Source organism: Coturnix japonica, chromosome 1 (assembly GCF_001577835.2).
Source record: "Coturnix japonica isolate 7356 chromosome 1, Coturnix japonica 2.1, whole genome shotgun sequence".
Classification (NCBI taxonomy): Eukaryota; Metazoa; Chordata; class Aves; order Galliformes; family Phasianidae; genus Coturnix; species Coturnix japonica.
Genome location: NC_029516.1, coordinates 95,443,954 through 95,460,122, shown reverse-complemented (window position 1 = coordinate 95,460,122; position 16,169 = coordinate 95,443,954). Strand labels below are relative to the sequence as shown.

Sequence of the window (16,169 nt, the reverse complement as noted above, 5' to 3'; positions counted from 1 at the left end):
CTGAAACAACCAAATTGTAGAAGTGTTTTGTAAAACAGTTCAATAGGTTTAGATTTTAATTGTAGTACCAAAACAAAGTGATTTGGGAAAGTACACAATAAATAGAATGAAACAGTTTGGAAAATGTCATTGTTCCTCAACTGATAAAAATAATACTTAGGAAAGGTCTACGTACTAAGAGTGAGACAAGGAATAAGCCCATAGTGGTGCTGGTGCCTTTGGCTCTGGGGATGCCTGGGTGGTCCTGCTTGTGACTATGGGGTTTGACTCCAGGTTTTATTGCTAATCAGGCTCAAAGTCATCCGAATATTTTTTCCTATTGCTGCCATCCAGGTCTGTACCTAAAGGGCTTGCAGCCTTGTCTCCCTCACCAGCCTATCCCATCCATCTGACAGCACCATGCGGGTGCTCCCTGTTGGGCACGCGGCTGCTGGGACACAGCGTGCCCAAGCCCAGACCTGCACCGCATGGGTGGAGGCAGGTGGGATGTTAAGTGGAGGAGAAACAGTTTATGAGATTAACTTGTGGCTTCGTTTGTGGCTGTGAGAGTGCATTAGCGGTGCTGCGCGTGGTTAATAGTGCCTTGGCGTTTCAGCCAGCCTTTCCTTCCTGTGCCCTTGAGTGGTGTTGCAGTGAAAGTCCCAGGCAGGATTCCCCTGTAAGCAAAATCCTTTTCTGCATGAAGGCATTGCTGTATGTTCACGGCAGGTATGATGAGGATTAAGTACAAAGCCAGTGGTCAGTGACATGGAGGGGACAGCCCAGCTGTTGGCTGAAGGCACCCACACCATATCCTGCTACTAAGTGCAGCCTTCTGGCAGAAGCCTGGTCTCAGATGAGGAACAATTTATAGACAAATAGAGACAGAAATAAGGTGCCTGGGATTTAATACTCCTACTCACCATGGGACGAGGAGCTTCATGAGCTCTCAGCAGTTAACCCACCAGCCTTGAAGGGTTCATCAAGGAGAAACAGGGAGAGGGACAATCTGTCCTGGCCCTTAAAAACAGGCACAGGAGGAACAGAGAATCCATTCCTTCACTGAACGCCTTTGCCAATAATACCACCCGCCGACACAAGTGCTACAATGTCATGCTGGGAATAATGTCATTATTTTCTTTTCACCTTCCTGTTTCATCATCCAAGCCTGTCACAGTTTCTAAATGGTGAAAGTAATGTAGGAAGAAGAAAAAGGAAGCAGTTATCATCCTTATTTCTAGTTGGGTGTTTGTTTTTTTCACTCCAGTCCAAAGTCAAAGTGTTGAAAGAGCACAGCTTTACTTCTGGCAAACCTGGGAGGAAGCAGCCTCCTTTGGAAGCATCTTCCTCTCTGTTACATGCCAGAAATTCCTATGGGAACTTCCCTATAGGAACTTTGGCAACCATTTATCATTCCTTCTCAGTTTTGACTGAAAATGAAGCAAACCAACCCCAAGCAAGGCAGACCCATGCCACACTGTTTGCACCAAATGCAGCATTCGTGCCACCTCTACATTTTCCCTATTACACAGTACCTGTAGTGCATTTTTGTCCCCCTAGACTGAACACATTCAGTGGCCTGATTCTGGCTGGTCAGTCACCACTAATTGCAAGAAGAAAGTCTAGGGGCACAGGAGGGGGAACTTTACCTGCTCAGCATCAATCAAAACATCAGCAAGGCCTCTCCAACAACAGCCTGACTGTCTGGAGAACCCGGGCCTTGCTGACAGCCCAGTAGTGATGCTGCCCCATGGGCATGTCCCGGTGGGACAGGTGTGGGGAATATAACAATTACATTAATTCAGTGCCATCAATAGTTTCCTCCTTATGGCAGGACTGTTCCCTGCTCTCCTGCAGGTTAGATTTACTGTTCCTTTTAAGTGTCCTGGAACAAAAGGGATCTAGAGGTTGTCTTTTTTGTTGTTGTTTTTTTCCTATTATTTTTTTTCCATTTGCTGGTACAAGGTATCCATAGTGTTCCTACCAGAGCAGAAGATCAAAAGCCCAAATGTTACAATTAGTGCTAGAGGTTGTTATGATGTGAACCTGAATATATAAAATTGTGCAGAAAATACAAGGTGTGGGTGATGTTATCTGCATTAATCTCGACATGTAATGAGCACGGTATAATGGCACACAATGCGTATTTTTTAAGTCTCCACACCAACGAGTACTTATACCAGATGGCAGCTTTTCAACAATCTCCATTCCCTTCTCCACCCCATATTCCCAACTGCTTCAAGTAATTGGCTGCTTCTCTAGGGATTAGCCACAGTAGAACCATATTAAGTGACTAATTTTCCTCACTTACCCTTTCTCTTCCCACACCCCTCTTTTAATTTTGAACTACGCAGAGAAAGAAATCATCCAAAAGCTCTGGGTTCGTGTTTGTTTTTAGAAGCCCTCTAGAACGGCCTTAAAATCATTTGGACTTTTAGGTCAGGCAATACATCCCTGCGCTTCTTGGCTTTGTTTCTACTATTTCTTAAACTTTCCCCTTCAAGGTGCTTGTCAAGCTCTGACTTGAAAAGTTCAAGCGATGTTGATTCTGCCGCTTCCCTGGGAGCGTTTTCTCCTGCCTATTTGATCTTGTGATCAACGTTGCCCCTGCTCTTAAAACTGAACTCGTTTTACTTCAGTTGGCATCTGTTATTTCTTGTCTTATCATTTTTAAGTAATGAAAACAGTTCCTCCCCTTCCTCTTTATAGTTGTCTTTCATGTACTTGTAAACCGCAGTCATGCTGTCCCCTTGGCTTCCCTTTTGCCCCAAATTATATGTATGTATTTAATTCCTTTAATCTTTCCTTATAGGTAGTTCCTTCCAGACCTTTAATCAAAGCAGTTGCCCTTCTCTGTAATCTCTCTCATTCATTGATATATAGCCAATAACACTGAGGCCAGGACTAAACCCGTTGCTCTCACTGGGATTCAAGCTCTGGGAAAATAAGCCAGCCTGTTCCTTTGGCTCTGATGTGACCCCCTGCTCCTGCACCTCGGGGAGCCTCTCCTGTCTATCATGCACCTCTGCACTGTGTAAGCAGCTTTCATTCTGAGGAAGGCAAAATGAGATGGATCTTAATGTCAGAGTCATGCACTTCACACGCCCAGTCCACAGGTATGGGGAAGGTACCCAAAGCAAACCACTGAAAGATATTTTTGTAGTGGAAACTTTAACGCAGTCCCACTCCTACTTGCAAGTTTGCCAACTGCTGCAAGAGCAAGGAGTGAAGTTCATTCAGTCGTAGAAACACAGAATGCATGGGGTTGGAAGGGACCTTAAAGATCATCTAGTTCTAATACCCTGCCATGGGCAGGCACCAGCTCAGGATACCCACAGCCCCATCCAATCTGGCCTTGAGTACCTCCAGGGATGGGGTATCCACAGCTTCTCTGAGTGAAGACAGCAAGCTGGTTTGCTGGCCCTGATACAGCAAGAACTTCTAAAGCAAAGAGGTTTTGAAACTTTTCAGCAAAGCTGAGCTGGCCTGGCTATGTGGCATAAGACAGAAGGGGCATTGACATCAGCTGCTGCTGCAGTAACTTCATGGCAATTATTAATCTTTCCCTTGAGGAAATGGGGAAGGAGGAAATAAGGCGTGATGGAGAAAAGCCTCTGAGGCTTGGTGGTGCTGGTGGGATGCTGCATTGGTCATAAAGTTGTGACCCTATGCTGCTGGGTACGGCGATAACATCTGTGCTAGTGAGAAGAGCTGGCCAAATCATTTCCCACTGCCCATCCTTCTGGGACTCTGCTTGCTCTGAGCTCTTCCTTCAGCTGCTGTGCCTCATTTGTTCTCCCAGCAAAGCTCTAGGAAGACTTGCAGCCACCCACAGGCTTGCAGATCTGGGCTTAATGCTGGATGCAGATTCACAGTTCAGCTTCTCATGAAAGGTGTCTTTGCTCCCTGCCCATTGCCCCCACCAGCTGACAAATTGAGTTCAGAGAGGTGCAGCTCTCTGGACTGCAGTTTCTGAAGGTCCAAGGAGGTAAAATGGTGGAAGACAACTCCCTTTTATGTAGGTCCATGTCCTCACATCCTCAGAATGGGAGTCCTAGAATCATAGAATATCCTGAGTTGGAAGGGACCCATAAGGATCACTGAGTCCACACAGGACCACCCAAAAATCCAACTATAAAATGACTGATAAAGCATAGAATCAAACTAGAGACATGTTTCAAAGAGGGTTTACAGACTGTACTGCACGTCTACAAAGGAACATTTTACTTCTGTCGGCATAGCTGTCTTCTGTGGATGCTGGAAATGGCGGTAGATTATCTTTTGCATATACATCTTGAGCAAGGACTCGGCCCATTCCATCTCTGTCCACCCTCTAAAATATTTAGAATGACAAGACTATTGAATGTTCAGTCTATTTTGAATGGGAAATGGCTCACAACTTCTGTGAGCTCTGTTACTACCACAACGTTCTGAGGAAGACAGAGTCCTTTTCCAGTGTTAAAGCTGGGTCACAGGTAGTTAGGTGCCCAGACTAAAGGTACTGAGTGGATACATGGTATGTTGTCATTCATCCCAACCCCTCTGTTTAGCATAAACTGAGCTGCAGCCAGTTCCCCTTTTTCAGAGCAAATATTCTCATATCAGCTAACAGAGATTAAAGAAGAGATTGCCGGAGGGGCTCAGGCACTTCCCTCCCTGAAACAGAGAGAGATCACACATCGTGCACCTGTGCAGTGCTGGCCCACAGAGCCAGGCTCCCCAGCATGATGCTGGCATCTCACATCTCATTCTCAGTGGCAACATATGTATGCTTCATGTGCTGGGTGAAATATTCAGATTTCATTGTGTGAGAGATGAGTGCAGGAAATAAGGAGCACCGACCTCACCTTTTTACTTACAGGCAGCTGCATTTCTCCGTGCGCTGGAATAATGCGACATGATTTAAAACAATTTAATGCATCGCCGTAGTCATTGCTTTCATGTCAGTCAGTGGAATTACCCACGACGATAACTGTTATGCAATAAATACTTGCAGGGGCAGTTCAGAAGCCTGATCCTACAAATCTTATTTACAAGCATTAACCCAGTGATTCATTGCCACTACAAGTAAGGCACACTCACATCATCATAAATATTTTCAGGACGGCCTTAATACATGTATTTTCACTCAGAGGGTGGTGACGCACTGGAACAGGCTGCCCAAGGAGGCTGTGGATGCCCCATCCCTGCAGGCATTCAAGGCCAGGCTGGATGTGGCTCTGGGCAGCCTGGGCTGGTGGGTGGCGACCCTGCACAGTGCAGGGGGTTGGAACTGGATGATCATTGTGGTCCTTTGCAACCCAGGCCATTCTGTGATTCTATCATTAAAGTCATTTGGGTGCAAGAGGGAGGAAATGACCCACTGAGTAAACCGTTTTCCTGCAGAGGGTTTCCTTGTCAGCACGGACTCGCAGAGTGCTCGGGCTCTCGTTCTCCTTTTGCAATTCGGTGTGTTGAAAATTCATCCCAAAGCTGTTGCTCCCCCCTCGCAAATTTCCGAAGCTTTTGCTTAAGTAAAAACTTTGGTGCTTTGTGGTCTGCGAACCCCACACAACAGAGGCAACGCGTGGCAGAAAGAGAATCCGTTGCGGTTTGCTTATGGCTATAAAAAAGAAATTGATGTCAACATCTAAATGGAAGCGGTGCTGCATGTGAACGGGTCAAGTTCCGACTCCAGTTGCGATTCACGCTTCAAAGAGATGCTGGCACAAAGGAGCCGCTGTCCGAGCATGAGCCGGGGCGTCGGGCGCGCTAAAAGCCGCAGCGGGGGGAAGAACGCTGACTTTCAACGCTGTCCCTCGCTGCCTTCCTTTGCTTAATAATCGTGGGTGCTCCCGCTGCTTCACTCAGCAGTTCTTGTTCTTCCAGAGCGCACCCAGAGCACAGTAAGGGGTCGGCAAACCTCTGCGAGAGTCGCTCTCTTTGTCATGTAAAACTAAACCCAGGCTGGATGTGGCTTTGGGCAGCCCGGTCTGGTGGTTGGCGACCCTGCACATAGCAGGAGGGTTGAAACTGGATGAGCGTTGTGGTCCTTTGCAACCCAGGCCATGCTATGATTCTGTGAAAATCACAAGGGAGGTGGTAGACTGTGCTGGATATAAAGTACAGAACCCCCCGTGTGCGGTCGGTGCTAACGGATAGGGACCATTCACTGCTCGACCTGAAGGAACACCATCACCTGCTGCCAGGATCAGCCATTCAGCCGGCCTCCATGCTGGTGCCCGGTTATAGGGACCGGGAAGCGTGGCGTTATTTTACCCGACTTCTGTTAAATAGCGGCGTTTCGTTCTGCTGCATTGATTGGGGTTTTTTGTTGTTGCTTGTAGTCGTTGTTGGGTTTTTTATGGTCGTTTGCATGTGTTTATTTTGCCTTTCTGTGAACTGCGTTTAGTTTGCTCTTATAGAGAGGAATTGGGGTGAAGAGAGGGTGCGATCCGTCGGCCGGAATTCAGCCCCGTGCCTTCATTTATTGAAACACAGAAAGCTGCCAGCCGCGGAGCTGGGATAGGAGAAACAGCAAAGAAAAAGAAGGGAAGGAAAGAAAACCCCCTCCGACGCTCTGTGCGTACTTCAACGTGTTACACGATGTGTGCACATCGCTAACAGAGCCCTTGCGATCTCGGTAATGGCTGTAAAAAGAGACCGACCGGCCACAGTGCTCCCCAGGTGGCTTTAAGCGTGTAACAGCGCTTCGCCCGTATAGTTTTCGAGTGCGCTTTTGTTTTGCTTTGTTTTTCTTTTTTATTTTGTTTTGTTTTTCCTTCGAGCGGTAGAAAACATCCCCACGGCAATTTAAATTCGAGCTAAGTTCATATAAAGAACAACTCGACGGGGAGTGACTGAGGGAGGGACGGCTTATAGCGAGCCAGCCGCACGGGCGGGCATAGACACCCCACGGTTAGGAGGTGTCCAAGACCAGGTTGGACGGGGCCCTGGGCAACCTGATCTAGTAAATGTGTATGTTTGGTGGCCCTGCCAGGCAGGGGGATTGGAACTACATGATCCTTGAGGTCCCTTCCAACCCGGGTCATTCTGTGATTCTGTGAGGTGCCACGGTCAGGGGATGCCACGGACCCGGTGTCTGAGCGGGAGCCGCTTTATCGGGCCGCACGGAGCGGGCGGCGGGGCGCACGAAGTCGCTCTTTTCCCCCCTACACGCTGCCCTACTCCGCAGCAGATCTCGCCACTTCTCCTCGGCCTCCTCACCGCTTCCAAGCGGCCGCCGGCTCCTCCCTTCCCCCGCCCTCCCCGCGGCGGTTCCCGTCCCGCAGCCGCTCCCCGGAGCTGCTCCGCGGCCGTCGGATCGCCGTCGGCGGGCGGCGCGCCCCCTCTGCCGGCCCCGCGGCGGAGCTGCAGCGGCGGCCGCCCCGGGGCTCGGAGCCCGCCGCCCACATCCCCGCTGCCGGGCAGGAAGGAGGGGAGTCCCCGAGGCGACCGCGGGGAGGGGGCAGCCAGGGGTGGGTAACGAGGTGGAAGAACCGCAGCGGCGCGGCTCGGCTCTCGGGACGGGGAACTCCGGCACCGAAATTAGGGGGTTGGGGGGGAAGGAAAAAAGAACGAGGAAGCCCAAACCCATCCCGCACGGGCAGCCACGCCTCCACCCGGCACGCCGCTGCCGCCCGCCTCGTGCGGGGAGCCCGGCTGCTGCTGCTGCTCCCCCGGGGGCCGATGCGGGGCAGCCCCGGGGCGGCCGTGCCGGCTGTCGGGGCTCTACACTCGGCGGACGAACCGCAACCGCACTCGGAGCCGCTGCCCGCACAGTAGCGGCGGCCACGCCGATTCCAGGAGCCCCTGGCCCGCGGCCGCGCCCTGGCTGCTCCCGGAAAGGGCTGTGATTGGCCGGCACCCTCCCCGTATGCAAAGCAGCCGGGGGGATGACATTCCTCCGCACTCCGCCCGCCGCAGCCGACGCGCTGCCGGCCGCCTCCATTCATCCCGGCGGCGGCGGGCGACGAGCGGACAGCGGAGCGGAGCCGGCGGGACACAGTGTGCGGTGTGCGGGAGGGCAGGAAGGCAGGAAGGCGGCTCTCCACGTGAAGACCCGAGGGCTGCACGCCGTGGAAATGTGCTCTTCTCCGCGTGGCCGTCCGGGCTGGAGGCTGTGAGCGCCGAGCCCGGCTGGGAACTTTGCCTTTGGTCATCCCCGCTTTTTGCCGCCCCCCTACCTCCCCACCCCTTACCCACTTCGACCCCGATCGCCCGTTTGGCGGAAGGGAAACTCGCAGCGACTCGACGCGGGGCTGTTGGAAACGGGGGCTGAGCGCTGCCGGCCGGTTGCGGGGTGTCTGCGCGGCTCTGCGCGGGTTTTGCGCGCTGTTCTCCCCCCGACCCCCGCGCTGCAGGCGGCGGAGGGAAGAGCCGCGCTGCCCCAGGCGGGGCTCCACCTGCTGCGGTTGACATCGTGTTAAGCAGCCTCTCCTGCGGCCGGGAGAGAGGAAGAGCGCCTCAGATACCGAAGGGAAAAAAACAAAAACAAACCAACAACAAAAAAAAACCCAAACCAAAACAAAAACCCCCAAAAAACAAAAAGCAAACCGAGTTGGCAACGAGTGACGAAGTTGTTGCAGTGTGGGTTTGAGTGCTGAGGGGAACGGGAGTGAGAGAGAGGGAGCGCTGTGGCGCACACCGACCGCAGAGCGCCCGCAGCCGCACCGACACCCGGGGGTGGCCTCAGCCGTCGGCCGCGGCTGTACGCAGAGCGCTGTCCCACAGACAGACCTAAAGAGGGACATCTCAAGCCATGCATTGAACTTTATATCATTATTATTTCTCTTTTTCTTTTTTATTTTTTATTTTTTATTTTTACGGGAATTATGGCGAGGCCATGAGCCCTCGCACATCGACTCGAACCAAACGACCGAAGCTGATTTTCGAGGCTGCTTTAAAAATATATAGAAATATATATCTTTAAAAAAGCAATCTAAACAAATAGACCAGCCGGGCCTCAGAGCACTGATGGATCCCCGCCGTGTTTAAGCCCCGGCGGATCGAGCCGTCAATACTTTATGACGCGCTGCGCGTGTGTGTGCGCGCGTCCGGGGCCGTGCGCGCAGCTGTGCCCGGCGGAACCCTGAGCGCCCCTCGGAGCCGCCCCCGCGTCCGGCTACAAACTACCAGCGGGCACCGGCATCCCAACGAGTTGCCCCCGGCTCCCCGCCCCGCGCCCGTGTATGTCGCTCCCCAGAGAGCGGCTCGCCGAAGAGTTCCTCTCGCTTCGCTGTTTTGCCCCAAGCCCTCGGAGGTCCCTCACTCAACAGGCTTGTTGTGATGCGTATCCCCGTAGATACCAGCACCAGCCGCCGCTTCACGCCGCCCTCCACCGCGCTGAGCCCGGGGAAGATGAGCGAGCCGCTGCCGCTGCCCGGAGCCGAGCACAGCGGAGCGCTGGCCGGGAAGCTGCGCGCCGCCGACCGCAGCATGGTGGAGGTCCTGGCGGACCACCCCGGGGAGCTGGTGCGCACCGACAGCCCCAACTTCCTGTGCTCCGTGCTGCCCACCCACTGGCGCTGCAACAAGACGCTGCCCATCGCCTTCAAGGTACGGCCGCACCGGGGGCGGGCGGGGAGGGCAGGGGACGGGACGGGACGGGACGGGGAGAAGGAAAGGGACGGGAAAAGAGTTGAGGTGGGGAGGGCAGGCGAGGAGGCGACCCCGCGGTGGGGAGCACGGGGCCGCCGCGCACAGACCGACCCGACCGACCCGGGGAGCTCTGCCCAGCCGCTGCCCCGCGGCAGCCGGCACGGAACCTCTGCGGGAGGAGAGGGGGAAAAATAAAGGGCCGAACCCGAGGAGCACCAGCAGCATCGAGCTGGGGTGCCAGCGACGGGCGAGCCCTCAAAAAAAAAGAGAAAAAAATATTAAAAACAGACTTCAATCAAATTCCTTTTTTATTTTCTTTCATTTTTTCCTTCTTTCTCTTTCTTCCTCTTCTTCCTTTCTTTTCTTTTTCCTTCTCTCTTCTTCTCTCTCTCTTTTTTTTCCCCCTCAATCCCCGCTCGGAGCCCACACAAAGCCGCGACTCAACACGGGTCTCCCATCCCGGCTCTCCCCCCGTCCCCACTGCCACCGGGCCGGCACCCAGGACACGGGCGCGGAGCTCAGCGCTGCCCTCCCTCCCAGTCCCGTCCCCGCTTCCCGTTAGCCGACTGTAGGCTAAACTCTCCCCCCTCGCTTTGCTCGTTTTCTGCTTTTTTCACTTCGGCCTGCCGCAGGCTGAGCGGTTTTCGTGCTGCTCTTACTTATCCCCTCAAGGCAGGAGCGCTCCGAAGCTCAGAGTTAGGATGGGAGATCAGCAGAGCTCCGCAGAGCGCTCAGCGCCGGATCCCCCTCGCCCCATCCCGGTCCCTCAGGCGGCTTTTGGGGGCAGGCAGCCGGCGCGGCTCCCGGGGCTTCGGGAGCGTTTCACAAAGTTCGTTCATCGCTGGGAGCTCTCCTGGAAGGCAGAGCTGCGCGGAGCCCCGCTGGAGCCGCGAGTTAAAGCTCCTCCGAAGAGCCGAAAGCGCTCGTGTCGTGGTTTGCCCTCAAAATACGCAAGGAAAGGAAAATGAAGGGGGAAAAAAAAAGTAAAAATCACCAAAACAGGGAGGGCGTTTCCGGACGCGGTGAAGGCACCTGCCCGCCGGGCAGAAGGCTTCGGTAAAGTAGCGATTCTTACGGTTATTTGGGACTAAGAGAAACTAGAAAACACAGTTGTTTCCTCTGTGTCTGATGTTCTCATCCGACACAAAAAGCGCTGGGTTTTATTATCTCCCATTGCTAACAAACATTGCACCGACATAAAGGAGGCAGAGAGGTTTCTCCTCACGTTTCCTCAGACAAATCGTCTCCTTACATTCGATCTGTAGGTTTGGGATATTACTCCCAAAAGCAACGACCTTTTCCATGCATGTTATTATTTTTTTTTTCCTGAAGTAAGGAAGAATTCCGAGAAACTTAGAGAAAAATACACGATAGCTCTCACAGATAGCCATACATATACCTCGTCCAAACGCGGCTTGGAAATCAGCTCAGTCTTCATTAAAAAGGGCGATTTGGTTTGATTGCTGTGCCAGCAGTGAGCATTTCGATAGCCGGCGGTGTTGCAGCGCTGCTGCTCCCTTCTCTGGAAGCAAACGTCTTTTAGGAGCCCAGATAACAGCAGCCAGCAAGTCCCAACTTATCTGTTTAGTCTTTTTGCCCCATCTAACGTCAATGTTTGTATTTCTGCTTCTATTGTTTGTGCCTTTTTACCTCTGGTTTCTTTTCTGCACCGTGCCTTTCTTTTTTTTTTTTTTTTTTTTTTTTTTTTTTTTATGCATGTTTCTAACGTTTTCTTCGCATTTCTTATCACTGAGGCTGCTCGCTGTGTGCTTTAAAAACGGTGCTTCTCAATATTGGTGCTGTAAGAGCCGACTGATTCTGGATTCGGGAAGGTTTTTCTCCCTAAAAATGCTGGCAGGTGTTTCCTTGAACAAGCCAGCACTATCTGCATCGCGGGGAGCCAAGGGTGATGCCCACATTTCCCCTTTCCCTTCCTTCTGTCCTTACTCTACGTGCATGTATTCAGGTTTTCTGATCACTTCATTAGAAGTGCATGTTTTGACTTCACAGCTGCTGCTGGCTTAAGCTAGCCCGACTCATTGCACAGCGCTGTGGAAAGTGGAAAGTTTGTGAGGGGACTGTTTGATGCCAAGATCGGGGCTTTATGAAAGGCACAACGCTGAGTGCAGAGCAGAGACCAGAATAGGCCACAGAGACAGCGAGTGGCATGTGGAGAAGAAGAAAAAACAAAAGCATGAGCCGTGGAGGAGTGGGAAAGAGGAAGCTGAAATACAGCCATAAAGTGGGAATTTTGACTCAGTGATTTTAACTTTGTATGTGGAAGTGAAAATAAGGCTGATAGGTTGACAGAAGGGAGAGCACTGAAGTGAGAAAAGTGGCGCCCTGCGTCAGGAAAAGCTCTAAAATACCACTCCTGTCGTGCTGGGGGGAATGGTTGTTGTTGGAAGGTCGGCATCAGAGACAGAGTGAGCAAAGGAGCTGCTGGTCTTGTTTGGAAAGAGCAGTGTGAACAGAAACTAACAGCGGTCAGCCCAAGCTATGACTAGCTGGAGCCCATTATAACTGCGTGGACGTAAGCTAGAAAATGCTAAGAGGAAGGAAAAATATCAAATAGCAACTCAGAGGACCTGCTGCAGGACTACTTCCTCCTAGAGTATGTAAAAGAGGAAATAGAAATGAACTCGACTTTTTTTTCTCCACTCCTAGTCCCCTGCTTTATTTTTGGCTGTAGTCCTGAGGTCACTCTTGTAGATTTAACTGGGGGAAACATCTTAGCAAGAGCAGCAGGTTCTTAAAACATTGCAACAGAGGACCTATTTCGAGCTCTTACTTTTGCCAGAGTCGGTCAAGAGACACACCAGACATGCATTCGATCATTGCAAAGGAAAACTGCAGTGAGAATTCAGTCTTGATGAGGAAGATAAAATACAGTTTTTGTTAGTGTAAAAGTTGTGAACGTTGCAGGTACGAGTCTGAAAGCTTAGCGTTAGAAATGCGTACATCTCCCAACGTAAGAAATGTGGATGCTGTGTTTCTGAATATTAGTTTAAAGATACTGGCACTGGGGTGCTACATTGCAAACATTTAGGATGAGGTGAAAGCTTCTGAGCTGTTGCAGGTTTCCTTTATTCGGGCTGCAGCTTCCACCCATCAGATTGCAGGTGAGGTCTTAAGTCAGTGATTTGCTTTCCAAAGGTTCAGTAGGTTGTGATTGAGCCCTCAGTTGAGGCCTGCTTCTCCATGGATTTATTCTGAATTTATATATTCAGATCAGTGGGATGAACAGAGAGGAAATGGATGCACCTGTGGGCAGCCTGACCCTCTGCATCCACGAGGCAGTTGGCTTGGGTTTGTTTTCTTTCAAATGTTACGTTTAGATGCTTGTGCTGACTTTGCTGTAGCTTAAAAGTAAGGCTGCTGAAGTAAATCAGATCAGAATCAGTTCCTGTTACTTGAATTTATACGCTGCCAATTACAAAAATATATTTTGGAAGGCTTATTTTGTGCCGAGGTGCACATTATGCTTTGTATTTTGGATGCGGGTCAATGAGAAAATGTAGCCGTAAGTCTGCATGGTTTTCCCCAAACGATTTCTAGTCTGCATTTGTTTTTGTTGCTGCTGCTTTTTCCTATTTTGTCGCATCACTTGTTGATGTTCTATTCCCAAAAACACACATCCCGTGAGGATGCTGAGATTTCTGTGTTTGATTTGGTAGGTGGTGGCTTTGGGAGATGTACCCGATGGGACCGTGGTCACGGTGATGGCTGGGAACGACGAGAACTACTCTGCAGAGCTCCGAAACGCGACGGCTGCCATGAAAAACCAAGTGGCAAGGTTCAACGACCTCAGATTCGTGGGTAGGAGTGGAAGAGGTACGTATCTGTTTGCAGCCACCGTTCGGTCATCTTTACCAGCTGTGTCCAGCTCTGGTTCCAGGGAGAGAATTGGAGTGCTATGTGTTGAGCTTTCTGCAGTGGGGATACCTGAGGACAGTTTAAAAGGTGCAGAATCAGCTGCGTGTTTTTCTCGGTTTATTCTTAAGTCATTCAACTTTTATCCTGTAAGATCTCATTAAAAACAACTAAACAAATCACAGTCAGTGAGGCTCACTGTGACTCCAGAATTCTTCCCACCAATTTAGGACCTGCGCAGTATTGCCCGTGTTTAAGTTTAAATTAAAACACATTTTCAATTTAAAATAACAATTCTCCAAAGCTGATCTCTGCAACGGTGTGAGTCAGCCTACGCTTGCAAACAATCCCCACATGGTTCTGAATTTTTATCAGGTTTTATTGCGACCTGACAAGTGTTTCTCTGGCTTTTCTTTCTCTGGAGTTGCTGTAGAACTATACACAGTAGTCATTATTTAATGTATTACAGGGTGCATAAGGGTGGGTTAGTACAGAGCAGAACTAAACGGACGAGCTTAATATTGGCTTTCTGCGATAAATGAGAATTACTGATACAAATAGAAAGGTCTTAAGAGTGTAAGTAACAAGTCAAAGCTGACTTAGACTGTATTTATGAAGACGGTTGTTGGAAAGCTCCTGTGTGCACAAGTAGGCATCCAAAGCTTGGTCCAAAAGCTCGTCACAGCAACAGAAGGATGCTTCTTAATGTCACTCTTCAGCTCAAGCCCATAATCTTGAAAACCATGGCTTTGAAGCAGTCATGTTTCTGTTATGAGTTCATTTGAAGCACTCCTCCTGCATTACTGCCCTTGTTCCCATGAGTTGAGCACCTTGGCATGGTCAGGGTGGTTAGAGGAAACCCACTGGAGCCAGTGAACTGTTGGTTAGAGAAAGTGCAGGGAAACAATCAGCCTCTCAGGTTTAAGGTCAAGACCAAAAAACCATCGCATCTTTCATGTGACTTCATACGCTATTTGCTTATGTATTTTCCTTTTGTCTAGTTCATATCTTCAAGTAAAATCGGAACATAATATCATGGGGTTCTAAAGACAACATTGTTACCTAAGGACAATTCAGTTGCTGTAGCATTCACAAATCAAAACGATAGTATCTACAGCACTTGCGTAGGTTTCTTTATACCATCCATTTATTCGGAGCATTTTGTGAGCTGCTGCTGTCCCTCACAACCAGATTGAATAGTCTGGGGCTCACAAACCCCTCCTCACCATTTTCCCCTCTCATATGGGCGCTCCTTTAGCACCCGGGCCATCTCTGAATGCGTGGTGGTGGCACGTGCAGCTTTAAAAGCACACGCTGAGCTACAGGCACACTTTAGGAGAGTTCAAAGGTGACCCACTTCTGCTCTCTCTCTCAAAATCTCTTACTCGCAGTGGCAGATGGGTCAAGCTTTAGGCTGAGGAAGTCATTCTGATTATACACAACAGCTTCTATTTGCCTTTGAATTCAAATGCATTTGAGGGTGTTCTTCTAGTGTAAGTACAGCCTGCAATTTTAGAAGAACTTGGTCCTCTTGAAACACGGATGCAAGCAGCAAGTACATTTTAAGTGTAAAATCCCCATCCAATCCCTCTGTATCCTGCAGCATTTTTAGCTGAGGGTACGAAGGGTGATGTCTTTTAAATCATGTTGTTTAGGCCGTCTTCAAAATGTACTTGGTGGAAAACACCCGCAGCTGAGAACATAGCTTCGTAATGCTAGCAAAGAATAATAATAGGGTAATGCAGAGAAAATTATATCCATTTACTGAAAACATGAGAGATGCTGTAATGTCTAAAAGTATCAGTCATTAAACATGTTCATTTGTTATATTAAAGGTTCCACCTTTTCAGTAAATGGAATTTGCATTATGATTCAGAGATGACTGTTTAGAAGATTCAAATGAATAGCTGGCAAAGTGGCTGAGAAGCTAATAAAAACAAACCTGTAGTTCAGTTCCTGGCCACGGTAGTGAAGCTAGAAATCATAACAGTGAACTGTGGGATTTTCAAGGTCAGAATTCAGCAGCAGAGGGAGAACAGTGGCTATTCATTCAGCAGGCTTAGCAGAGAGCCTCTCTGAGCCCCTTGCCTGCTAGGTGCCAGTGGCTGGAAGCCGTCACTCATGGACGAGTGTGCATGTGGACGTGGATGCTGTGCACTGTGTGACACCCAGGTGCTCGGGATCATTTCGGCGATAGAGTGATTTGGGAGCGTTGCATGCTGCTAGCCAGTCCTGTAGGTTAAATCTCATGAACCCCATTGGCTGTCCATCTTTGGAGCCAGTGACTAATGTATGCTTGTGTTTACTCCTCCAACAGGGGATTGTTTTCCAAAGGTGTGGATTGTTTGCATTTGGTACATGATTTCTGAGGTGCTGTTCTGTTGAATTTGTATAAAGCCTGAAGCATAAGGTGGCTGCTTCAAAGGGCATTGCTGCCTTTGATACTTCGGTAGAGGAAAATTAACTGAAACTTTGTTTGCTGTGTAATATTTGAGTTTGAATAAGTTCGGTTGCCACCAGTGATAATGAGATGCCAGAAATATTATATGAATAGCCATTGAAAGCTCACATTGGTTGCAGGTATAGTGGGCATTATTTGTGTACCTGGGTAATTTAAAATCACTACTGGAGAACAAGGAACAGCTTTGCTGAGTGACAGTCCTCTTCCATGCTTATATTTCACTACACACTAGTTCTTGCTCAGGTGTAAAGATCCCCATTAAAGCCTCACTGAACTG

General features: G+C 49.9%; 1 protein-coding gene across 2 annotated transcripts in view; it reads left to right on the top strand.

Moving 5' to 3' along the window:
- The window catches only part of RUNX1 (RUNX family transcription factor 1), a 149,215-nt gene that overhangs the window by 70,200 nt on the left and 62,846 nt on the right, over positions 1-16,169 (top strand). For both annotated transcript variants that reach the window (XM_015882125.2, XM_015882112.2), the window contains exons 3-4: positions 9,263-9,516; positions 13,236-13,392. In XM_015882125.2, coding sequence (XP_015737611.1) covers positions 9,263-9,516; positions 13,236-13,392 — 411 coding nt within the window. The remainder of the gene's footprint in view (positions 1-9,262; positions 9,517-13,235; positions 13,393-16,169) is intronic.